This window comes from Neophocaena asiaeorientalis, unplaced genomic scaffold (genome assembly GCF_003031525.2).
Source record: "Neophocaena asiaeorientalis asiaeorientalis breed wild unplaced genomic scaffold, Neophocaena_asiaeorientalis_V1.1 scaffold648, whole genome shotgun sequence".
NCBI lineage: Eukaryota > Metazoa > Chordata > Mammalia > Artiodactyla > Phocoenidae > Neophocaena > Neophocaena asiaeorientalis.
In genome coordinates this window covers 3,296,017-3,322,994 of record NW_020172781.1, presented here as the reverse complement: position 1 = coordinate 3,322,994, position 26,978 = coordinate 3,296,017, and the positions used below count along the sequence as shown (strand labels likewise).

Below are 26,978 nucleotides of genomic sequence, written 5' to 3'. Positions count from 1 at the left end.
CCCAAGGCCAGCGATGCTTCAGCCCAAGAACACTGTCCTGCTCGGGGGCTATGGGAAGCCTTCCCAAATCCCTTCAATTGCTAGTGGCCTTGGGAACTTTTGGAGTCCTGCAGGTCCCCCAGCTCCTCCCATTTATCAGTTTTCTGCTAGAATGATCTCTCAACCAGTTTCTTGTGAATATTCTCCTGTTGTGTTTAAGATGTTCTCCACACTCTCTAGTCTAGCATGACAACAATTCACTAAAAGGACCAACCTCAGACTGTTTCCAGGGGAGATTTGGAAATGAATGTCTAACTTGTCCCAAGTCCTCTGAAATCTTTACCTTCCCCCTGCTTTTTGGCTGTTCTCACTCTCTGAATTCTGTTCATAGGGCACAGATCTTCCCTGGCCACCCACCTATCAGATAGGATGCTGTCCTGGGGAAATGAAGTATGTGGCCTTTGTCCAGAGGGATCAGGTATCTGGCCAAACAAAGAAACACTGTCTCTCAAGTGTGCACCTGGGTAAGGGACCGAAAGGAGCAGGCCCTTTTGTGAATGGGTCCACTATTCCCCACACTGAAGCAGCGTTACCCACATGAAGGGAATTCTTACTCTAGTTGGTTTTCATTTAAATACCCTCTGACCTTTACATTTTCCTTCCCATGGATCACCTTTGTTTCCCAAGTTCCACTTAGTGAAGTCATGAGGTAAATATGGTTCTGATACACAGCCCCACCCCTTAAAAAAACTTAGCGATTCAGCTCTATGTGAAGTAACTTATTTGAAATAAACAATTTCATAGCTTGGCTTTTAAAAGTAGCAGTGTTATTGGATGAAGCAAGGAATTGGCATTAGACAGCCAACTCCCTCACCCCATCCTACACACCCTGAAACCTGGGACCAAATCTGGCCATAAATATTCCTGGGAAAGACCCTGTGTCATGAGGGTCTAGAAACAGTGAATTGGGGGTGGTGGGGAAAGGAAAACAGGCAACACGATGGAGTCAGACTTCGGCAGAGGTGGTGGAACAGCACATCATGCACACAAACCGTCACAGACAGGCATGCCAAACCCACCAGCACCAACTACTTACTTCAAGAACCTGCTGCTCAATACCAGTAGGAATTCCAAGGGAAGGGAAGAAGGAAGGGAGAGCCAGGAGAAAAGAGAAGATATTGACAGACTTTAGGAAAAACATCTTCATGTCATTTATGAAGCAGGAGAGCAGCCATCTGGGCCTCTTGGGCCTGACCACGCTGGCTGGTTCCTTCAGGGGTGCACGATCATGTGGCGCTAGACCGTCCCTCAAAGTGTGACTCAGCCAAAGGGCTGCTGTTTGGACACCTGGCTGAGGGGTCCTGGGAGCAGACTAGGTGGAAGCCTCCTCAGGAGACAGCCCCCATTTGGACTGGTGATATGACCCCTCCCCTCTCCTCCCCACAACTGGATTCTCAAAGTATTGTCCCCTGAGTGCTACTTTTTCCCCCCTCTGGCCCTCTCAGGCCATAGACCCTGCCTGCCCTCTCATATATTTCCAATAACATTACTTTCTTCCAAACACCACACACAGTGCTTTCCACGTATTAACTCATCAGGTCCTCACAACAACCCTATGAAGTAGACACTTCTATTACTCTCAGTTTATAAGTGAGAATAATAGGCCCTATTAAGATGGACTGAACTGGACCCAAATGGAATGGAGGAAGGGAGGATTCCCTTTCCAATCTTCTATTTAGGATTGGCATGGATGTTCTTTGAGGGGTCAACATATTCAGTAAAAAGTAGGGCATTCATAATTTCAACACACTCAGCAGTAACTCTGAGCAACCTTATTTTTCTAGACAACAGGCTACCTGGAGGAACATGGTCAAGTGTTCCCCATTTAGTTTCTCACAGATATGTCTCCCTAGAGATTTTAGATAGAGCAGGTTTTTGTTCAGAGGGCTCCTTGTCTAAAAGACCTGGCACGGCAGCTCCAATGAGAAAAGCACTTCCATCCAAGCACTGCTGCACGGGGCGGCTCACCTCGGCCTGAAGGCTTTCGAGTCGGATGATGTGCTGGTTGGTTGATGAGTTTTTCTCCCGAAAGTCTTCTCTGAGGGCATGGACTTGCATAGATAGCTGTCTCTCAACTTCTGATGCCTGCAAGCAGAAGAGACCATAGAGCTGATTTAGAGGTTGTACAAAAGAGGACTGATTTGCCTTTCATTTCTCAAGCATCTCTTTGCAACTCTATTCTACAAGTACACGATGAGAAACTGGTCTCCCATCCCTGGTCCCTTTGTTCCCTCACACCCAAACAAGACTAACCCCTATCCCTACCTCCAGCATGAATGACTCTGTCTAGGTCTAAGACCACTTTGCTGATCAGAGGAAACAGGCCTAGAAAATTGTAAGTTCTCAAATGTTAGTTATCATCATTATGGTTCTGTAGAAGCTCAGCAAACATCTAAATTGAGAGACATGCTCAGTATTTTACATGGAAGAATAAGACCAATATACCTAATACCTTAGAAATTCCTTTATTTCTCCCATGCATTTCCTTAGTGGGGCCCAGGCAAATCATCTCTGTCTGTATTTCTTACTTCCAGTCAACATGGGTACTATTTAAAATACCCTGTCATGTCTGTTAAGATTTTTTCTGTTCATTCCTCAAGGAACTTTCGATTCTCTGGGGAGTGCTGGCTGAGGTGCTTGTTTCCCACCCTAATCCATTTATTCTCTAATGCTGAAACACAGCAAACACCAAATACCATTTGGTGTGTCAGCACCTTCTCTTGAATATGCAGGAGAGTACTTTGAAAGAATGCACCCTTGGAAAGATATGAACTCAGTCATCCTCCGGAGGGCCCAGCCAAGCCCCCACTGAGGAAAGCCCTGAACCCTGCCCTGTGGAGGAGAGCCACAGGACAGGTTAAGTAACTGCCTCAGTGCTTTTCTGAGGCCAAATAGGGTCAGTAAGCTTTATGCGTTCTCAGAAAAGATCACGGTGTGCAGAAATGGTTGGGAAAGGCTTTCAGAGGAGGTGGGATGGTAATAATGTTGAAATGGTAGGCTAGCTGTTCAATGAGGCTCTTACAGTAATGGTTATAGGTTCAACAGTTCCTTTTATCTTCAAGTGCTGTATAACCAATTGTCCATCTTTTTTTGGTTCCATAGATTCAACAAACGTGCCCCCTGCCCCAGACTACAGCGCCACAAGAATCAACCTATACTGCTAATTTTTAAACAATTACAAAACATACAACAAAAGAAAATTAAACCATCTCTTTTTCTTCCTTATTCTAAATTTAATTTTAGACACTACCAGCTTGTTTCTTAATCACTTAGAAACACAATATTAGTCATCCTTGCCTAAAAATAAAATTAGTATTATTTACTGAGTACTTCACTATGTGCAAGAACTGTGCTAAATGCTTTACCTCAATTGTCACAACCAAAGTAGGGCCTGTCACCCTCAATTTACTTCCAAGGCAACAGGCTCAGGGAAGTGAGGGAACTTGCCCCACATTTTAGTGAATGACAGCATCAGAATGGTAAACTTTGGGCTGTCTTACTCCGAAATTAGGACTGCAATACTGCCTTCTTACACAGTATCTTGAAATAGTTTTTCCTATTTCTATCACTCACTATTGAAACTAACTTCATGAGTCCAATTTAGAAAGGCTTGTTTTCTTTCTTTTCTTCTTTTTTTAATACTAAGCTATTTTATTTGACTCTTGAAATTTCTTCAAATAGAATTTAGGGCCCATAAGGAAAATTTCCTCTTATAAATGCTGCAGTTCGATTGCCTATACTGAATTCAGTTGACTATCAGGGTTTCAAATATGTTCAGATTACAAAGCACTGGGTAATTCAGGCAGCTGACCTCATTCTGAGCATCACTGCCTTGACATGAATCATGAGACAACCACAGAGATGCACTGAGGGCTACAAATCTAGCTCAGGTGGTATCAGAAATGCTCCTGTAGACAGTCTCCTCTCAAAGTGATCTTCCTAGAAATAAAATTTGTCTCTTCCCTCCAGGAAGCATGACACCAAAGTCTCAGCTCCTAACCACTATGTTATAATGTTTCCTTTAATTGTCTGACTCCTCAGATGTGCCCAAGGATATACTGTTCACAAAGACTTCTAACCTACAGCTCTCATATGAATCTCCAACAGCCCTAAGAAGCAGGAATTGATGGCCTCATTTTGCAGACAAGGAGGTGGAGGCTGAGAGGAGTGGCACTGCCCTGGTCTTCAGCCTCCCGGTTCTGTGCTCTCCCACCACACCATGGCCACCTCCAGTCAGGTGGCCAGTCATTTGTCTGTGATGGTGATGGAGGGGAACGGATCAATCAGACATATAAGTACCATCTGTAAGGAGCTAATGCACCTTCCAAAGTATATTATTTTCTTCTTTTTCAGAGATGGAAACTGGCTCAGATACTTAGACCTGACTACCAGAATGAATATTAGCTATTTCTGCACATAAATTAAATAATAATCTCTGAAGTTTGACATAACTCTAATGTTCTAAATGCTTTCTGAACAAAGTATCAGAAAGGTTACAAAGCCAATTTTAGTTCCATAGTGGATTTCAGAGCTTCTTTGAAGTTCTTCAAGTAGGAGAGTAAGCCAGAATAACAGTGGTCTTTCTGAAGAGATCTGCCCTGCTCCTGAGAGGAGGGATGTATGATGAAAGGAAAAACAAGTTAAGGGTCAGATGGTCAGGGTTAAGAGTTCCTGTCCTACCATAGATATGGGTATGAGTTATATGAGTCATTTAACCTCTTTGAGTCTCACTTTCCCAATTTATAGACATATTCATCCTTTACACTGTAACACAAAAAAGGCAGGTTTGAAGGTATGCCCATTTCCCTATTTGTAATTCAGGACTTTGTGGGATTGAGTCTAATCACTGAAGTGTAGGGAAATAAAGAAAGGAAAGAAATATCGCATTGCTACAAGTTTAGGGCAGCTAGGACCAGTTGTTTGCTTTTTAAAAAACTCAGGTACTGAGAACACCATGTGTATGTTATAAGGAGATGTCAAACGCACAAGTTCACTGAGAACAGCCTGTTTGGTGACTTGGCCAACATCATGAAGGTCAAGCTAAAAAATACAGGGAAATACAGAAATATTCGGCAGCCATACCTTTCAGTTCTGTTCTCCTGGTGGCCTTGCAAAGATAAGCTATTTAATATCCAGGAGCCATACCTCTCTTGGAGATAAAAAACTTTCTCCTTCTAGGTTTAGGGCAGCTAGTCATGGCCCTGGGACCTTTTCTGGTGGTCGTGGGGTTATATTAGGATAATTCATTTTGAAAGCAGAAAATGACAGGCATGGGACTTACAGTTTACTTCTCAAAATGATGAGTTTTGACTACCGTACCTGATTAAGCAGCCAGTAACAGCTGTGGCAAAACTGTGGCAGAGAATGACATCTATAATCATAGGTGAATATAAAAAAAGATGGTATGCTTTTAGCTCAGTTATTCTTTTATTCTTAAACTTTTAAATTTTTTTAATAATAAGAGTAACAGGTGACTTCCCTGGTGGTCCAGTGGCTAAGACTCCACGCTCCCAGTGCAGGGGGCCTGGGTTCGATCCCTGGTCGGGGAACTAGATCCCACATGCATGCCGCAACTAAGAGCCCAGTCTGCAACTAAGAAGAAGTCCACATGATGCAACTAAGACCCGGTGCAGCCTAAATAAATAAATATTTAAAAAAAAAGAGCAACAAATGTTTAGAGAAAAAAAATTAAGATGAACTGAAGGACTGAAGTGAAAGTTTAAGTCCCCACTTATTCCTAATTAGTAGTACCACTCTCCAGTGATATATCTAATATCATCCATATTAGAGATGCTTCTTGTGAGTCTTTGTAGAAATTTTCTATTCATATCTATCTATCTATCTAAAACATTACTAAAATTTTGGCTTTAAAAATACATATAGTGTTTTAATATCTTTCTATGTCAATATGTAAATCTACCTTATTCTTTTTAACAGTTGTCTGGCATTTAGTTATATGAATATACCATAATTTATTTAACTAGTCCTTGCTTATGAGCATTTATAGAGTATTTCAATTCTTTGCTATTATAAACAGTGCTTTCAAAAAATATCCTTGCTAATCAATCTTTGTACTTGTAGGAGAATACCCTATAAGTGAATAAATTCCTATAAATGGAATTACTAGATAAAAGGAATGCATATTCATTTTTATAGGAACTGCCAAACTGTCCTCCAAAAACGTTGGATCAATTTACTGTACCCCTACTGACAGAGTGCAAATATGCCTGCTTCCTAATACCTTGCCACCACTGTGTATTATGAAATGTTTTAATCTTTAGATACTTATTTCTAATGTTCTCAAAAACATCTCTTTTACTTTCATTGCATAAAGATTGAATAAAGAAAACAAGACATGCAAGAAATAACTCTAGTTCTGTTAAAGAATGCTGAAAAGTTTAACACATACATTTCTTGAACTATCTGAAATGAACTACTTTTATAATCTGAGTGCTCAGGTAATTATTTATTATTTAATTAATCCTCAAATTGGCAAAAAAACCTGACAGTGTGTTCCTTCTGCCCGATATGCTTGATTTGGTCAAGTACCATCTAGGACAGATTACTTTCTCTCCACTGAGCAGAGCTGTTCCATGATTACTTTTCCAATTGACATGATTAGCAATATAAGAATATTTCACTAGACTGTAACATTTTAAATTTGTTTAAACTGGCCAAAGTAGAACTGTTAACTATATACTTTTTAAATTTTTTTTAATTTTTATTTTTGGCTGCTTTGGGTCTTCATTGCTGTGGGTGGGTTTCTCTAGTTGCAGCAAGCGGGGGCTACTCTTTGTTGTGGTGTGCGGGCTTCTCATTGCGGTGGCTTCTCTAGCTACAGAGCACGGGCTCTGAGGTGCGTGGGCCTCAGTAGTTGCAGCATGTGGGCTCAATAGTTGCAGCACGCGGGCTCAGTAGATGCGGGAGCACGTGGGCTTCAGCAGTTGTGGCGCATGAGCTTATTTGCTACGTGGCATGTGGGATCTTCCCGGAGCAGGGATCGAACCTGTGTCCCCTGCATTGACAGGCAGATTCTTAACCACTGCACCACCAGAAGAGTACTAACTATATACTTTCTTGTTAAATGGAGGCAAGGAAGTTGCATTAGTTACACATGAGCATCCATTTAACTTATTTGTGAAAAGAGAAAAAATGAGCCAATTAACTTAGAAATTATAGTAGGAGAGATCTACCATTTTATTTTTATTTTTTAATTGAAGTATGATTGATTTACAGTATGTGTTATTCAGTTGTATAGCAAAGAGATTCGGTTATACACACACACACACACACACACACGCTTTTTCAGATTTTTTCCACTATAGGTTATTACAAGATATTGAATATAGTTTCCTGTGCTATGCAGTAAGTCCTTGTTGTTTATTTTATATATAATAGAGATTATATATAATAGAGATTAATATAATCTATTAATCCCATAAGTTTGTTTTCTATGTCTGTGAATTTGTTTCTATTTTTGTAAATAAGTTCATTTGTATTATTTCTTTAGATTGCACATATAAGTGATATCATATAGTATTTGTTTTCCTCTGACTTTCTTCACTTAGTAAGACAATCTCTAGGTCCATCCATGTTGCTGCAAATGACAATATTCCATTCATTTTTATGGTTAATATTCCATTTGTGTGTGTGTGTGTGTGTGTGTGTGTGTGTTACACATCTTCTTTATCCATTCAGCTGTTGATGGACATTTAGGGTTACTTCTATGACTTGGCTATTGTAAACAGTGCTGCTTTGAACACTGGGGTGCATGTGTATCTTTTTAAATTAGAGTTTTCATCTTTTCCGAATATAAGTCCAGGAGTGGGACTGCTGGATCATATGATAACTCTATTTTCAGTTTTTTATGGAACCTCCATATTGTTCTCCATAGTGGCTGTCCCAATTTACATTCCCACCATCAGTATAGGAGGGTTCCCTTTTCTCCACACCCTCTCCAGCATTTACTATTTGTAGACATTTTGATGATGGCCATTCTGATTGGTGTTTGGTGGTACTTCATTATAGTTTTGATTTGCATTTCTCTAATAATTAGTGATGTTGCGCATATTTTCAAGTGCCTGTTGCCCATTTGTATGTCTTCTTGGAGAAATGTTTATTTAGGTCCTCCGTCCATTTTTTGATTAGGTTGTTTGTTTTTTTTTTTTTGATATTGAGCTGTATGAGCTGTTTGTATATCTTGGAAATTAAGCCCTGTTAGTTGCATAATTTGCAAATATTTTCTCCCAGTTCGTAGGTTATCCCTTTTGTTTTTTGTTTCTTTTTGGGTCGCAGCACGCGGCACACAGGATCTTAGCTGCCCGACCAGGGATCGAACCTGCCGCACCCCCTGCAATGGAAGCACATAGTCCTAACCACTGGACTGCCAGGGAAGTCCCTATTTTTCAATTTTCAGTTTCTGTAACAGAACCCCAGAATATGGGTTTGTTTTGAAAATACATTTTATTGATTTCCCCCCAATCTTTCTACGTATGTATGTACAATTACCCATGATCATATTACTCATACAGATTTTTTCATTTTGCCTGGTATCAGAAACATTTCCATGTTATTTATTATTACACTTCTTAATTGTCACTTTAAGTGACTGCATAATATTCCATCAAGTAGATATGCTATGATTTCCTTTACCACTCCCTTATTGTTAGGCATCTGGGATTTTCCCATATTTTGCAATTATAATGAATACATGTCACCCTGGTGGTGGTAGCAGAACTTTACTACTAGTAGAAGTGGAATAGAAAACCTAAGTTTTCCAGTAGAATGGAAAAACTGAGTCAGAAAAGTAGATGATTATACTTTAGAATAGAAAATCTACACCAATTTGAACCGAAAATGGGTTTATGATTAGCCTTTGCTTAACTGGAAAATCCAATTAACCTGAAGTCTGTATTTTCTTACTTTCAAGGTCTTATAGTTAAAAACTTTCAAATTTGGTAATAGGTGCCATGAGCCTACTGATAGTAAAAAGGAGGCTTATCATGTAATATGCTATCTTGATTATTTATAGTAATGAAAGCAATAGCCATCTACTAGATGGTAAGTAAATGCAAAAATGTATGATAGCCTTTTGCTCTCACTAGGCTTTAGTATGCCAATTCCTCCCAAAGCCTTTCAAAAATAAAACTCAGAAGTTAAGTTTGTTTTGTATTTATATTTTACTTAATATATAAAGATAGTAAGATTTTCACCAATACCTTTCCAAAGAGGAGGTTTCATTTCTGGTAATACAGTGGGATAGGTTGTTTGGACTGACCTTCCTACTGAAAACAGCTAAAAATACTGGATAAAGTGGAAAAGATTTCTTAAAAGCATCAAAGAGCTGACAAGATATTAACGGAGTCACATTAATATTTCACATATGCAAATTATTACAACCAACCAATGGAACACAAACAGTAACAAATAAACCTAACTACACCACAAATAAATAGCATAACCACAACTGTAGGGGGCCAATAAGAAAATAACTTACTTAAATAGCTTTGGAAAACAGTCTTTTGACTGTATACTGTAAGGTTCGGGGAAAAAAGAACTCTACAGAGCTACTGAACTGTAGTTAATAAACTTGTTTCTCACAGATGTATGGTTTAGCAATTCTAACATTACTGTATGTGTTTAATAGAATTGAACAAATAAGTAAATGTACCATGGATAATGAGAACTGGATTCTCTTGTGGAAAAAACAAGTAACAAATAAGGAAAGAGGGAAGGCTAACATGAACTCTGTGGTACTGTATTAGAACTGGAGACATCAGAATGAACTTACGGTTTTTAATACATATATAAATGGAGAGATTGAGAAAGGATTATAGATATCTGTTTATGAATGTGTTAGCATTTACACACTTATTTCCTAATTCTGTCTTCTGAGAGGGCCTAAAAGTAATGACATTCTACTGCTCACACTGGTTTCTATATACCAATCTCTAATAAATGAACTAAAGCTCCTTGGAGAAATGGCTTGTTCCAGCGTTGGGGAAGGAAAAATACAAGATGAGCCTGGAACATCTTGTGATGCCAGAAAGAAAGGAAGTGCTCAAAAAATGATGGAGGTACACTGAATGGACATAGGAGTCAACTCGAAGGAGCTCCCAATGCCTAAGGCTGGGACCATATGATCAATAAAACAAATAATGACAGCAATGGATTATAATGTGTAGAATAAGATAAATATTCATGAGTCCACAATGATAAGTAAATAATTGGATAAATTAATTAATAAGGGAAGAGAGGCAGCTCTTCCTTACAGAAGAATTCCAATTAATAAATGTAGAAGGACCACTGGAGACAGAAAATCACCATTAGGCAAGCATCACAGTAATAACTGTTCCAGGCAAGAGCTAGAGGATGGGGACTTCCCTGGTAGTTCAGTGGCTAAGACTCCATGCTCCCAATGCTGGGGGCCCAGGTTCAATCCCTAGTCAGGGAACTAGATCCCACATGCCACAACTAAGAGTTCGCATGCTGCAACTGAGACCCGGCTCAGCCAAATAAATGAATAAGTAAATACGCAAAAAAAGAGCTAGAGGATGAATGCTAATAACTGGTGGGCAAAAGTCTGACAAGAAACAGGATATTTATATGGTCTCAAAGTTATCTCCCTGTAAGACTTATTAATTACAAAGAGGAAAAGAGTAACTTCACAGTGGAGAAGCCTGGCAGATACTACCTTAGCCGAGTGGTAGAAGTTAATATCACCAGTAAAAAAATATATATACCAACACCTCATGTCCTCAATATGAAACACTGAAAAGGGCACAACTGCATTTCTGTGCTATTGCTGCAAAACTGCATAACCTAATTTAATCATGACAAAACACTAGACAAACCCAAATTGAGGGACCTTCTATAAGACAATTCATCATTACTCTTCAAAAGTACCAACTTCAGGAAAAACAAACCAACACTGAAGAACTGTCAGAGATTGCAGGAGACAAAATAAACATGACAACTAAATACAATATGGGAAGTTGAGCTGAAACCTGGGCCAAAAAAAGGATGCTGGTGGGAAAATTGGCAAAATTCCAGTAGGTATGTAGATTAGTTAATATTGCCTCAATGTTAATTTACTGGTTTTGATAACTGCACTATGGTTATGTAAGATGTTAGTATTAGGGGAAAATAGAAGAAGGGTATATGAGAATCTCTATTTTTTCCCGTAACTTCCTTATAAGGCTAACATTATTAAAAAAAAAAATACCGCATTGGTAGTGCCACTAGACACTTGGCAGGAGAAAACAAGTCATCTCTGAAGGATGGTAACTTCATCCAAAGATCAAATAATTTCCATAAATAATTTTCTAATAAAAATAAGCAGATTGGGCTTCCCTGGTGGTGCAGTGGTTGAGAGTCCACCTGCCGATGCAGGGGACACGGGTTCGTGCCCCGGTCCGGGAAGATCCCACGTGCTGCGGAGCGGCTAGGCCCGTGAGCCATGGCCGCTGAGCCTGCGCGTCCGGAGCCTGTGCTCCGCAACGGGAGAGGCCACAACAGTGAGAGGCCCACGTACCACACACACACAAAAAAAGCAGATTATAGTAAAACAAAACCAAAAATACCCATAGAAACAAATACTCATGAGCAAGAACCACCACAAACAACAGAAACATTCATAATGACTTCAGATACTAGAATTATCAGATATAGATTGTAAGACAACTGTGATTATGTTTAGATAAATAAAAGACATGATTAAAAATATCTCTGTGGAACAGGAAAATATAAAATACAACTGACCAGACTGAAAATGACACAAGATGTCTAGCAATAAAAAACAATCCTTTGAGTTCACATAGCATCATGGACACACACCTCTAGCAGAGCACATATTACATTTTATTACAGTTATCCATTGGCATTCCTTCTCCCTCACCACATTTTATGCTTTTTAAGGTGAGAGGTGACTGAGTCTAATTCATTTTTGTATTCCCAGTGGATAGCACAATGCCTGGCATATGATAAGTATGCAAAAAATGTCTGAACTGAACTGAACTAAGTATCTTTCATGGCTGACAGAAACTGCCCTTGAGCAATTAAAAGAATCAAGTCTAAATATATAGTAGTATAGCTACTATAGGATGAAAAAAACAAAAGTAAAAATCTCCAAAGAACTAGAGTAGACACACAGACCCCCAAATTTAAGTCAAAATGTTAACAAAAGTTTATTAAGCTTTTACTGTGTGGCCAGATTTACGCTATGAACTAGGGATACAATAGTGAGGAAGACAGATCTGGTCTCTACTTTAGGTTCTAAAAATGTCAGAGCTGGAACTTACTAGAAAAAACAAACCAGTTATCTGAACTCCCTCATTGCACAGATAAGGAAACTGAGGCCCAGAAGGGATACATAAGGGTCACATAACGAGTAACTGAAAGGTAAACAAATGAGATACCAATTTAGGGAGAATGACTGAAAAGGATGGAAAACCAAATCACAAAAAACAGGGACTTAAAATTTTAATAGCAATGCAGTTGATAGAGAAAGGTTAGAGAATGAGAAAACAAAACCAAACCTGAGACATAGTAAGTAGAGTACTGATGTTTGCAAATATTCAAAGAAAAACATTTTCTCTTCCTGGTCTCTCATCTTGGGTTTCAACTAGATTAACTATTTTAATCTCTCTCCTGCTAGACTTTGAGCCCTAGTATCCACATTATTTAGTACATCCCTGGTGCTTAAAACATATTTGGAGAATGAATGGTTTATGTTTTATCAGAAAGACAGTTTTCCTATCAAGTTCTATTTTTCACTTTAGAATACAGAGCATCCTCTCTAGACTTTGCAAAGTACTACTTTACTACCAAGCCAAAGTAAACACAGAAACAAACACCTAACAATTCTTTCAAGTGAAAAATTTAAGATTTTAACAAAATGAAGATAAGTTTCATATTGATCAAGCTTTTCATTTTATTTTAGCTTAATGGGATTATGTTTTTCTGAACAACCCAAAGTTCCATGCCTGTTACAGGTAGACATTTGCCCGTCTAATCCATGTTGGGTTACTGGGTCCTTGTAAATTTATGCTGTTACATGATAATGGTGTGGCTATGGACATCTGCTGTACTACTTTACTAATTAATACTACCTTAGTTCAGATATGCGATGCAGACAGATGAAACTCACTTTGTACCCAAGATTTATGTAGAAGGATGTTCACTGCATAATTGTTTGCAACAGTAAAAGACTGGAGGCAACCCAAGTGTTCACTGTTAGCAGATTGGATGTATCAGTGCAATGGAATGCTATATACATCTACCTGCACTAATATGACAGGTGAGAACTCTACCACTGAATCACCCACGCACTGATTGCTTGCATTAATATGGAAAGATTTCAACAATGTAATATAAAGTGAAAAAAACCCAGCATATTTGATCCTATTTACCTAAGATTATGTGTATATGTTTATTTAAGTGCACACATGCATAGAAGGCCTGGAAGGCTGTTCATCAAAATGCTATCAGTGATTATCTCTAGAGGATGAGATTCCTAGTGATGTTCATTTCGGAAAAAAATTTGTCATAAAGTTTGAATATTCTATAGTAGTGTGTATTATCTTAATAATTAGGGAAAATAAAGTTATTTTATTTAAAAATAGGTAGGGTCCCCCCCCCCCAAAAAAAAAAAAAAAAAAAAAAAAAAAAATTAACATGAAATAAAGATCAGAAATTTTAGTAATAATGAGGCTTGGGAGAGTGATACAACAATCACAACAAACCTCAGACAGCATAAGCTTAGAAAGATTGAGGGGGAAGAGAAGTTATTATTATTACTTTTAAACTTTTAAAGTTCTAAAACTTACAGTTTCATGTCCCTATGAGGTATATAAAAAATACAAGACACAATCTCCATCCTCAAGTAGCTGAAGGAGAATGAGATGAACACTCGTGAAGAAGCCAATATAAGGTACAGAATATTTGTACATACTGACAGGTAGTAAGAGAAATGCACACATAGCTCAAGACAAAATATCGTAGATGTCTTACGAGAAGGAACAACAAAGAATACAGCTGTGTGATCTTGAGAAAACTATACAATCACTATACCTCAGTTTCCTCATCTGAAAAATGGTGATTAAAAGATCTACCTTAACAGTTATGCCAGCATTAAAATGAAATAATGTTAGGGAACCGTGGACCGGAACCATCTGCCCTGGCCAGGCATGAAAATAACTGCTTGCATAAGTTGTCTCACAAGAGAAGGTCCCAATAGGGAACAAGGAACTGACAAACTGCCGCCAACGAGAAGAATGAGGAGGGGTCGAAAAGAGGGAGGAGATGCCAGCCCATAGTATATCCTGCCAACCTCCCAGAAACACTCACGCTGGAATCCATATTGACTGAGAGATGTGCATGCCACCAGGAAAAGCCCTGAGTCAGACCAAACATGGGCATGAGCAAAACGACCGGGCACAGACAACCCGGAAATTAACCCCCATCTCCACAAAACCCGAGACTTCGAGCCACGACGATGCAGAGCAGTTCTCCTGGGTTCCTCACCCTGCTGATGCTCTCCGCTTGAGCGCCGCTTTTCAATACAGTCTTTTGCTTCATCAGCACGTATGGCTCCTCGGACAATTCATTTCTGAGTGTTAGACAAGAGCCCTTCTTGGGCCCTTGAAGGGGTCCCTCTCTGGTAACAATAATGTAGATAAAATGTTTAGCACTGACTAAATATGTAATAAGTTATAGCTATTACTATTATTTATGATAAAGTGAAAACTCCAAATAGAATACTGACATTTGCTCAAAGGAAAACATGCAATTTGAAGGTTGAAACCTCCGAGACTATCTGGCTCTAACCACTAATTTGGTGGCTGATGAAACTGAGGCATGGGTCAACAAAGTGAGGCCCTTGATATGATTTGAGTGAGCGAAAGTAAGGTCCTGCCTAAGATCACACAGCTAGTTGGCGCTTGACTACTATTTTCAGTTTCTTTCCATTTCAATACCATTATTTTTCTTTTAGACAAAAACAGAGTCACATATTGGATGATTTTAAGGGATGCCAAAAACTCATCCCCTAGAATAAGGAAAGCCTGATGCCACTAACAATGTTTATTACTCATGGGAGGGAATGCCTGCTTATATGAGATATGTGGAAAGCTGCTCTATGACATTTAGAAAGTGTACGCCCACCAGATAGGGGCCATGTCTAATTTTGTTTTATTTGAAAGAACTTTAAAATTAGAGCACAATAATGGTTTTATTATCATCCTTTTCATCATTATCACAAACGTAATCCCTCAGCATCAAAGACCTTAATTGAAAAAGAAAAAAAGGAGAAATGTTAATCCACTTTTGTTTCTGGACGAGGGCCATTATTCAATGTCAGATCCCTACTGCTAGTTAAAAAAAATGTATTTCAGAAGAAGTCAGAACAGATTTTTAAATTTTTATTTTTAAATGTTCTATGAGGACTCATATAATAAAACAGGCCCTAGATATTGCCAATATACTGTATTCATAATCAAAACTTTTGATTCATGTAGTACTTTTTTCTTTTTTAAACCAAAATGACACAATACTGTGTTCACTCGATGGCCTGGCACTTTGCACTAACTCCAACATGGATAAAACACTTGCTTTCTATGCTTTTAATTGAGGATACAGAGATGAATAAAACTCAACTCTTGTGGGAAAACTGTCTTCCAAATTCAGGCTCTGAAAAGAACACGGTCTTTCTTCTCTACCAGTTACTGCATTGTGTAACCTCAGGCAAAACTGCAGCACTCTTTGTGCCTTAGTTTCCTCACTTGTAAAATGAGGATAAAGTGGTAGCTGCCTCAAAAGGTCATTGTGAGGATGAGATAAATTAATCTATGTAAAGTGCTGAGAAGAGTGCCTGGTGCACAGTAAGTACTGCATGCGCGAGCTGTTCTGTTGCTACTATTGTCTGCATCACTATTATAGCTCTAATAACCTCAAAGATCAACTGAATTGAAGACCTGATGTTCAAGTCATTGGCCCAGAAAGTCTAAAAGATTAAATACAAAAGAGGACAGATCTTAAAAAGCCTAAGAAAATTTGGCATAGAGATTGATTGGAGAGAATGACAGCCCTCACTGAGGCCGTGTTGCAGAGAATCTAGGTACTCTCTTTTATCCACGGATGTGGTGTGGTGACCATAGAGAAACCTTGAAAGGTCTCAGGGGTAAAAAAAGGGGAGTGGATATGGAAATGTAGCCAAGCTAAAAGAATTACTATCCAGCTAAACTGAGGAACTGCATTGTCTACAAGAACCTGTCTATCTTGGAACAGGCCTCCCTGTTCCCTCAGGGTTGAAAATACCATGAGCACTGCAAACTTCCCAGAATTTGAAATGTTTATGCTTTCAAAAGATTACATGGAGATACTTGGAAGAGAAACTGAGAACCTTTTCATAATAAACAGGAAGGCTGAGGGGGAAGATAGATACTTTGAATGACATTCTACTTAAATTTTAATTTAGGTCAGTGATGGGAATGGGCTGGGGTAAGTAGACACTTAGGAGTCCTTCACAAGAAAACAAATGGTGTTGTCCTAGGGACACACTCAGGATTCCCTTAGAAAATAACTGTCACGGCTAATCCTAATAAAGAAAGAAAATTCTAGTATTATTAATGTTTTTTATTTCTTTTGGTCATATGGCTCACCCGGGGACTCATCTAGACCTTAAAGGTTGGAATGTTCAAATACTCCTGTTTGGAGGTGGGAAAGGGTTTAGGAGAATTTGCTTTCCAAATTGGTGGTCACTTTCTTCTTCCCACCACCATAAAAACAAAACTATTAATCAAATTATGCTCTTTTCTTTTTTCCCTGTACAAGCCTCTGTGATTTTGCTTATGGTGCGCTCCCTTCTTGGAATACCTTTCCCTGAAAATTTTCACCTGATAAATTCTTAACCTTAATGGCCCAGTTCAGAGGTGACACCTGTATGGCTTTTATAATCTCCTAGGGTAAAATGACTACATTATTTGCAGTCCTGTAATAATACTCTATTTTGAGTATTACATACTCTATTCTGTTTATTTGTTTACTACACAGTCTGTTCTGTTTATTTGTTTACATGTGTGTTTTCTCTCTTACACTGTGAATGACTTAAGAACAGGAAATTGGAACTCATATTAATACTTGTTTGCTTAAAAACGTATACAGCACATAGTAGGTGCTCAAATGTTTACTGTATGAGATAAAATCTGAACCCCTTAAGTGAGTACTTTTTGAGATAGTCAAGCTAAAACTGGAAAAAAAAAGAGGTGGGATTAAGCTAAACCACAGGAGTGTCCCTTTAGCAAATTTCCAGCAGGATCATCAGGTAATTAATGAGATAATTCCCTTTGATTTAAATAGCCTATCCCCAGGAAAGGGCACTATTTCCTCCTATAGGTCATCACCAGGACTCAGGCGGATTTACTTACTGCTTTGATGTAAATTACCTATGACTGATCTGCTGATTTGCTGATTGGTGCTTCTACATATACCTTCACTCTGCTTTTGCATGTGGAATCTTTTAATACTCAGAACCCACAACTTCTTCCCCTGTGCCTTCTATAAACCTCACAGGAGTCTTTCTTTTATAAGGTCATTACTGATTGATAGGAAATAGATTTGAATGAAATCCTTTTTGGAGCTTGTCATTAAGTAGGCACCCCTGGAAGTATATATATGGAAGTAGGCTTTAAATTCAGATTTATTTGGGACTTCCCTGGTGGCCCAGTGGTTAAGAATTCGCCTTTCAATGCAGGGGACGTGGGTTCAATCCCTGGTCAGGGAACTAAGATCCCACATGCCACCGCGGGGCAACTAAGCCCACACTCTAGAGCCCATGCACCACAACCAGAGAGCCCTTGTGCCACAACTACTGAGCCCACACGCTCTGGAACCCACATGCCACAACTAGAGAGAAGCCTGCGTGCTGCAATGAAAGATCCCGCATGCTGCAACTAAGACCCGATGCAGCTCAATAAATAAATATTTAAATTCACATGTATTTTATCCTGAAGAGAAGCCCATGTTCTTTTAGTTTGGGTTGAATGCAACAAACTAAATCTGAGGAAAAGAAAGATAATGAATATTTATTAAGCACTCCATTTCCAAGCACTGCTCTAGGTAACACGTTATTTCATTTTATCTTAACAATGCTATAGGATATGTCCTGTTAACCTGTTTTAAGGATGAAGAAAGTGAAGCTAAGTGAGATTAAGTCACATAGTTGAGGTCACTTAATCAGTAAATGATAGAGCTAGTATTCAAATGCAGGTCTGATCTGAAAGCCAATGAAAATGCCACTCTACAACCACACCCACAGGAAAAGACTCCTCACACCTACCTCTGGTTAGGTTTACCAGCAACAACCAGACCTCCAGTGGGCACTTCTTCCTGAATGCTTTCAGACAGCTTTTGTAATTTATCTCCAGCCCTGACCTATTCCCTAACTTCAGGCTCCTCTACCTAACTGCCTACTCAACACATCCAGTTGGATAGCTGATGTGCATCTCAAACTCAATGTATATGAAAACCGAACTCCTCGTTCTAGGGCCCTCCACCTCAACACGCTTTACCTGCATCTTCCCTTTCTCAGGAGATGGCAACTCCATTCTTAGAAGTTTTAGGCCCACATAAAGGAATTATCAGATTCCTTTTTTTTCCCCTTCTACCCACCACATCCAATCCATCTACAAATCCTGTGGGCTGTACCTTTGAAATTTACCTCAGAGGGTTGTTATGAGCATGAATGAGTTGATGTTTATAAAGCTGTTAGAACAGTACTTGGCATAAGCATTATGAGTATTTATGAAGCAAAAGAAATATCCATCATCCTACCGCTACTCTCTGTCTCCACTTTTCCACCCTAGGTCTGGCCAGTATCATCGTTCACCTAGACTACTGACTGCAGTAAGTCATCACCTAAGTGGTCTCCCCCTGCTTCCAGCCTTGCGTGTCCTCCTAGAGTCTACTCTCCAAACAGCAGAGCAATTCTTTAAAAACCCAAGTCATATCATGTCACTGTTCAAAACAATCTAGAGATTTTCCATCTTACTCAGAATAAAATATAACAAAGTCCTTATCATGGCTCATAAGACTCTAAAAGATTCCTGCCCTCACCCCCCCCATCTCTGATCTGCTCTTTTATCCACTGTGTTCTCTCTGTTCCATTCATCCTGGCCTCCCTGCTGTCCTCAGCCCTGTCGAGCATACTCTTTATCACCATCCGTGCATTTGCTATCTCGCTGCCTGGAACGCTCTTCCCTTAGGTATTCACAAGGCCTGTTCCCTCACTCACTCGTGTCTCTTCCCAAATGTCATCTCATCAGAGAGGCCTTCTTTGTTCACCTGACCCCTACATGTGTCAATCTCTAGTACCCCCGTTTAATTTTAATCTAGAGCACTTATCACACCTGATACTTAGCTTGTTAATTGAGTTATTGCTTCTCTCTCTGCCCCTGACGTCAGTTCCAAAAGGGCAGGGGCAGGGCCTTTATTTCGTTTGTCACCGTAACCCCAATACTCAGAACTGTGCCAGGCACATAGTAGACAAATTTGTTGAATACAGGGAAAACGTGTATATATTCATTCATTTTCAACTTACAGTTGTCTATAACATACTCCTAAAATGTCACAGAGAACAAAACAAATTCTATAAAATACCCCATATTACAGGATGAGTTCAGTTTTCAGTAGGAAAATTTTATTTTATTTTTTTTTTGGAAAATTTTATTTTTAAACATTAAGAATTTTATTTTTAAATCTTTCATTTGAGTAAAACTGACAGATGAGTCAAGCCAGTTTTACCTTTGTACCTAATTACTTACCAGTAGTCACAAAACTCTATCAATAGTTACAAAAATATCTATAACTGGGATATAAAAGCCTTTTCCCCCCCTCAGATTTACCTTATTGGTTATGTCCATTTTGCAAAAACTATTCGAACAGAATTCAAGCATAATGATATTCCCTTATGGAAAAAATCCATGGCAAGATTTTTTTCTTAAAAATGTCTCCCACAGGGGCTGCCCTGGTGGCACAGTGGTTGAGAGTCCGCCTGTTGATGCAGGGGACACGGGTTCATGCCCCAGTCCGGGAAGATCCCACATGCTGTGGAGCGGCTGGGCCCGTGAGCCATGGCCACTGAGCCTGTGCGTCCGGAGCCCACAACAGTGAGAGGCCCGCATACCGCAAAAAAAAAAAATTTCCCACTAAATGTTCAAACATGGAAATGTGGAAGAACAGGGTTTAGATTTTGGAGACAGCAGCTAAGTGGCTGGGTGATCTCCTATGGGACATCCTACAAGTAAATTTGGGCATTTGTTGATGAAAATACTTCTCACAACTTGCCTTACTAAGATTATATATCATCTGATGGTTGCCATGGAAATAGCAATAATGCTGACAAGGTTTGGCTCCATAGGGTTTTACCACTGGGTGCAGAATTACTTTCTGTGACATCACTGGGGAAGCAATACAGATACTATGTGGGGATAAAAGCTGCTGAGACTTAAGTAGGGGAGCCCAAACTCTTCCTCCAAATCAGAGCCAATCCATTCCTCACCCTGATAATACCTATACTTCATCATCTAAGCTCTGATCCTCTTTAAACCCTACATCCTCCACAGAGCCTAATAAACCCTAGCTCTCAGTTCTTGCTTCTGTCTCTCAATTCATATTTTTAAAATGGCTTTCATATCATAATTTAATTATCTAATGATAGCATCTTACATGGTTCCCCAGATGCAAACTGAATGAACAATCCCTGAGTGCCTATCCTGCACCAGGTACCAGTGCTAAGTGCTGTCACGTGAATTATTTCCTGAAGTCCTCATAATGATACCTGTTAGGCAGGTATTAGTAACACACTATTTAGATGAGGAAACTGAACTTTGGAGAGGTTAAGTTACTTTCCCAGTATAACAAGTTATTTCCTCAAAACAATCACTAGCGTTTGACTATAGGCTCCTCAAGGAAAGGGTGGCTCACCTCTTGCCACTTCTCCAGGATTCAGAAAGGGCTTGGCTCACAACAGGCAATCAGTTGACAAAAAATGACTTAAAGAAAACCAACAGTGAAAAAAATAAGAACTATGCTTGGTACAAGCAAGTGGGGAGGCAAAGACTGCTGGGACTTTTGTTTGTTTTTGTTTTAAGAAATCAAACATACTGAAAGACTTCTAATGATGTCCATTTACTATTTTGAAAAAAATATTAATTAAAAGATATTATATAAAGCTCTAACTATGAACATACTGTTTGGTCATGATCAGTTGTGAGATATGTTGCAAGTCATTTGTTATTACTAACAGAGTAATGAAGTAAATATTTCATTTCTTCAGAAAATTTCAATAGTCACAAATTCAAAATGTTCACTCGCTATATTTTCTTGACTAGAAGAGAAAAGGTATTGTATTATAGTTAGAGCTAGCTCTCTGGACAAATTAAACATGTGTCTTGATGGAAAAAAGGTTAAGAACCAAAAAGTATTGGGACAGGGATCACCTGTCACGGGACTCCATTCCTAACTGGGTGAACATAAGCAATTCATGTAAGCAATCTGGCCTCGGTTTCCTCAGACCTTCAAACACATGGGACAAACTAACTCTACCCACAGCCAAACCACCCTTCAGGGGCAATTAGACGTTACTTTGTGTTCTGAGTTGGCATCTGTTCTATCTTCTTGTTTCTCCAAAATGGTGAGGGAGCAAGAGGAGCTTACTGCTTCTGCAAACTGCCTAGTGTGTTGACTTCGTGAAGACGAAACCCATAAGCCTCGAAGTTGACTCAGTTGTCTCCTGAGAAAAATGGAAGGTCAAAGGATGAGTCTCTTTTTAAAAATTCAGATTAAGAAAAACAGAGGGGCTTCCCCAGTGGCGCAATGGTTAAGAATCCGCCTGCCAATGCAGGGGACACGGGTTCGAGCCCTGGTCCAGGAAGATCCCACATGCCGCAGAGCAACTAAGCCCGTGTGCCACAACTACTGAGCCTGCACTCTAGAGCCCGTGAGCCACAACTACTGAGCCTGTGTGCCACAACTACTGAAGCCCGTGCACTCTAGAGCCTGCGGTCTGCAACAAGAGAAGCCACTGCAATGAGAAGCCCGCGCACCACAACGAAGAGTAGCTCCAGCTTGCCACAACTAGAGAAAGCCCGTGCACAGCAACGAAGACCCAACACAGCCAAAAATAATCAAAATAAATAAATTAAAAAATAAATAAACACACCTAAACTTTAAAAAAAAAAAGTAAGTTGTTCCAAGTGAATGTCCACTTCTCAGGAAGAGTTAAGAGATTAAAAGCATCTCTCACTTTCTCAGCAATTAAGTACATAATGAAAACCCATTTCCGACTTCTCCAATGTGTTGGAAAATTGATAATGTCTGCGAAGGCTTTCAAGTATAAAGTGCTATCTCACTGCTAAGCACCATTCTATTTAAACTTGTTTCTGCTTCCTTTCTGTCACCTCCCGTCTTATCTGGGATGCGATGGTGGAGATTATTAATTAACTGCAGTCTTATAAACCTGAAATTTCTCGGGAGCAAGGAAGCTTAAAAAGATAGAAATGAAAATTTGCGCACTTTCAGACAGAGGCTCATTTAAATGTCAGAATAATTATTCCAAACCAAAAAGAATCCAAACAACCTGCCACCTCACAGCTCCTAGGTAGAGGAGAAGGTGCTGTAAAAATCAAAATAATCATTCATTAATAGACCTAACATATTAAGAGGAAGAGCAAAAAGCAACAATTCCAAATAACATGGTAATCCAATACTATTCCAACACACAGTTATTGAACATCCACCACAGGCAAGGAAAGATGTTAGGCACTGACTAGGACGCAGCCCTGCTTTCAAGGAAGGACATGAAACAGGTAAATGAACACACGCATTTTACATCTGCTAAAGTGAAAGCAACAACATAGAAGCATGCATATTAAAACATTCAATTGATAGAACTTAAGTTCTGGAAAGTGAATCCTCAAAGCATACTGAATCAATGTCTTTATTTATACATTTGATCATGGATAATTGCTATTTCTATACAATGAGAATCAACAGTTCTAAGCTTTCCCACCAATCAGCCATAATTACTACATAAACCCAAATGAATGGGTATTAGGAAGCATGAAAGAAGTACATTTCCAGATGGACCTAGAGTTTATCATACTAAGTGAAAAAAGTCAGACAGAGAAAGACAAATATTATATGACATCACTTATACGTTGAATCTAAAGAATAGTTCAAATGAAATTATTTATAAAACAAAAACAGGGACTTCCCTGGTGGTCCAGTGGTAAAGAATCCGCCTCCCAATGCAGGGGACATGGGTTTGATCCCGGGTTGAACTAAGATCCCACATGCCGCAGGGCAACTAAGCCTGAACGCCTCAACTATAGAGCCCGTGTGCCGCAAACTACAGAGCCCATGCGTTCTGGAGCCTGTGTACCACAACTAGAAAGAGAAAACCTTCATGCCACAACTAGAGAGAAGCCCGCACACCATAAAGAGCCTGTGCGCTGCAATGAAATATCCTGCATGCCTCAACGAAGGTCTCACCTGCTGCAACTAAGACCCAAAGCAGCCAAAAAACAAAAACAAAAACAAAAAAAACCAAAAACAGACTCACAGACATAGAAAACAAATTTATGGTTACCAAAGGGGAAGTGGAGGAGGGGGGAGGGAGGGATACATTAGAAAGAAAAAAAAAGGAAAAGAAATACATTTCCAGATGAATCTGAGGAAGAAAACGAGTCTGATGATCCAATACAAGGAAATTGCTTACTGATTCTATAGTTTGCTGCCACACTAAACAAAGTGTAGCTAGTTTACACTGTACAAGAATTAAACTAGAATAAAGGCTATCCTTCTGATTATGGAGTAAATCCACAGAAGTCCTGAAATTATCTTCCATGGTTACACTTTCTGATCCATTAATTTTACTGCTAGGAATCTATCTTGAAGAATAATCAGAGAAGGGACTTCACTAGTGTTGCAGCGGTTAAGAATCCACCTACCAATGCAGGGGACATAGGTTCAAGCCCTAGTCTGGGAAGATCCCACATGCTGCGGAGCAACTAAGCCTGTGTGCCACAACTACTGAGCCTGCACTCTAGAGCCTGCGCCACAACTACTGAGCCTATGTGCTGCAACTACTGAAGCCTGTGTGCCTAGAGCCCATGCTCCGCAACAAGAGAAGCCACCGCAATGAGAAGCCCGCACACCGCAACGAAGAGTAGCCCCTGCCAGCCACAAAGGAAAGGACTGATTACCATAAAAGTCTGGAGAGTGGTTCCTCTGGAAGGAGGGGCTGTGCCTGTGGAGGGGCTTGTAAGACCTAGAGCATAGGGGCTCAGTTAAGCCAGGCTGACTCCTGCCCACCAGCAACGGTGAGATAACAAATAAAAAGTTTGCTGATCCCTGCATCCCTTCAAAGAAATTGGCATATGAAGCCAAATTCCAGTTTGGGAGTCTCCTGGATGATCTTATATGCCAATCAGAGTCATAAAATCACATGCTATGGTCTCTCCAGGGACCAATGGCCCAGAAACTTCTGTTCAAGCCCAGCACTCCCACTCCAGGGAAGGAGACCCACCACCAGGCTGCAGCTCTCAAACCCCTCTATGTTTAGTTAACTTTAGTATCATGATTTAGTTAAAAATAAGTCCAGTCATGCCTTGATTGTACTTCGCATGTTCCCAAACCTGTACTCATTAAAACACAATTCTTGGTTTGTCAGGTAATCTTATCCATTTGAAATCTTCTTAATCTCATTTTTACAGATAAGATATAATTCATGTTAGTCTAAAACTAATACTGTTTCATTTTCCAATATATGAATACTAAATTATATGAACCAAAACCATATGACCATAGGAATCATAGGAAAGTTACGTGCGAAAATTTAGTTGGTGATATGCTATTTTTATCAAAACGTTCAATGACTACAAAGGATGAGAAATTATGTTCCAGTATTTGGTGGTGCTGAAAGCAGAATCCTTCAAAATCAATGCCTGAAAACGCTACAGATTACATGTCTTGTCAAAAGCAAGAAAACACAACTGAATAATGGAGGATCTCACATTGTCATCATAAATGTACATCTTCTAGCCAAAAATGTTTGATTTGAATCCAGTAAGCTTTAATATATAACCTCCAGTTAATAGGAAATGCCAGGGAATAGAAGAATGAGCTAAATGTCACTATGAGGAAGCAGCCAGACAAATACAGAAGCTGGAACTTTCTACAGATCAACTGGCCCAGCTTCTTCAACATGTCAATGAAAAAGAGGAATTGTACTACAATAAATAATACTTAAGGGACCAGATATAATGCAACAAACATAATGCATAGTCCTGGATTGGATTCTGGTTTGCAAACCAAGAGTAAAGTATATCTTTGAAGGTCAATTGGGAAAATGTGAATATGAGCTTGAAATTAGGATAATGAAAAATTACTGCAGTGAAAATAGAGACTCCACTTTTTTTTTTTTTTTTTTTTTGAGACTCCACTTTTAAAGGGTGCACACAAAATCCCACCTGCTCCAGGACCCAGGGCAGAAGCAGTAATTTGAAAGGAGCCTGGGTCAGACACACTTGCTGATCTTGTAGAGTCTCCCCGAGAAGCAGGAGGCAACTGGAGCTCACCCTAGGGACAAAGACACTGGTGGCAGCCATTTTTGGGAGCTTGCTCTATCATGTGGACACTGGTGTCAGCAAGTACCATTCTGTCCATCAACAGATGAATGTATAAAGAAGATGTGACACACACACACACACACACACACACACACACACACAGGAATATTACTCAGTCATAAAAAAGAATGTAATTTCACCATTTGCAACAACACAGATGAACCTGGAGGGTATTATTTGCAAAGTGACTGACAAGGGATTAATCTCCAAAACATACAAACACCTCATGCAACTCTATGTCAAAAAAACAAACAACCCGAGCGCGGTGGAATGGTCAGCTGAGTCTCCCGGTTGCGTCTGGGAAGAGTCGGCGTGAGGCCGCGGTGTGCGGGCTCCAGGGACGGCGGAGGCGACCGCCGCTGGCTGGGGCTCGGGGCCTAAGACCCGAGCGTCGACACCACCCGAGCGCTCTGCTGAGTGCCTGGGGCCGCTGCCAAGCACAGACCATGTTCATGGTGCGCCTGACTTCCCAGCTGCTCTGGGCTGTTCCCTGGGCAGGTTGTAGTGGGCCTTGGCCTGTCTGCGAGGTGTTGGGCAGGCATGCCTGCAGGCCTCGCTACAGCATGCAACCAACAGGCCCAAGTGGGGTTGCCTCCCTCCCTGACAGGCGGGTCCACATGGAGCTTGAGGAGATGCTGGTCCCCAGGAAGATGTCTATCAGCCCCCTGGCGAGCTGGCTGACCGTTCGCTACCTCCTGCCCAGACTGGATGCTGGGGCCCCAGGGACTGTGTCTCCAGCCCAAGTCTATGAGTGTCCGCCCAGCCAGGTTGGGGAAGGGGTCGAGCAGGGGGGTAAGGAGGTCTGGGACACACCCCAGATACAGTCCAAAAACTTGCTCAAGATCCGCCAGCAGAAGATGAATCATCACAAGTACCGCAAGCTGGTCAAGAGGACCTGGTTCCTGCGGCAGAAAGTCAGGGAGGGACGCCTGAAACGGAAGCAGATGAGGTTCGAGAGAGACCTGAGGCGCATCTGGCGGAAGGCGGGCCTGAAGTAAGCCCCCGCAGGCTGGCAGACCCCCGAGCTCTACCTGAGGGGCAAATGAGTCTCGTGTGTCCCTCCCCCAGCCCTGTTACTGCTGATGACCCACTGTAATAAATATTTGGAGAACTTAGCCATCAAAAAAAAACCCAAAAAAACCCCAAAACAACCCAATCAAAAAATGGGCAGAAGATCTAAATAGACATTTCTCCAAAGAAGACACACAGATGGCCAAAAGGCACATGAAAAGATGCTCAACATCACTAATTATC

General features: G+C 40.2%; 1 protein-coding gene and 1 pseudogene across 3 annotated transcripts in view; one reads left to right on the top strand and one right to left on the bottom strand.

The window, feature by feature from the left end:
* The window catches only part of BICDL1 (BICD family like cargo adaptor 1), a 97,739-nt gene that overhangs the window by 25,102 nt on the left and 45,659 nt on the right, over positions 1–26,978 (bottom strand). For all 3 annotated transcript variants that reach the window (XM_024741380.1, XM_024741381.1, XM_024741383.1), the window contains exon 3: positions 2,008–2,124. In XM_024741380.1, the coding sequence (XP_024597148.1) occupies positions 2,008–2,124 (117 nt within the window). The remainder of the gene's footprint in view (positions 1–2,007; positions 2,125–26,978) is intronic.
* Positions 26,171–26,722, top strand: LOC112397260 (aurora kinase A-interacting protein pseudogene; annotated as a pseudogene).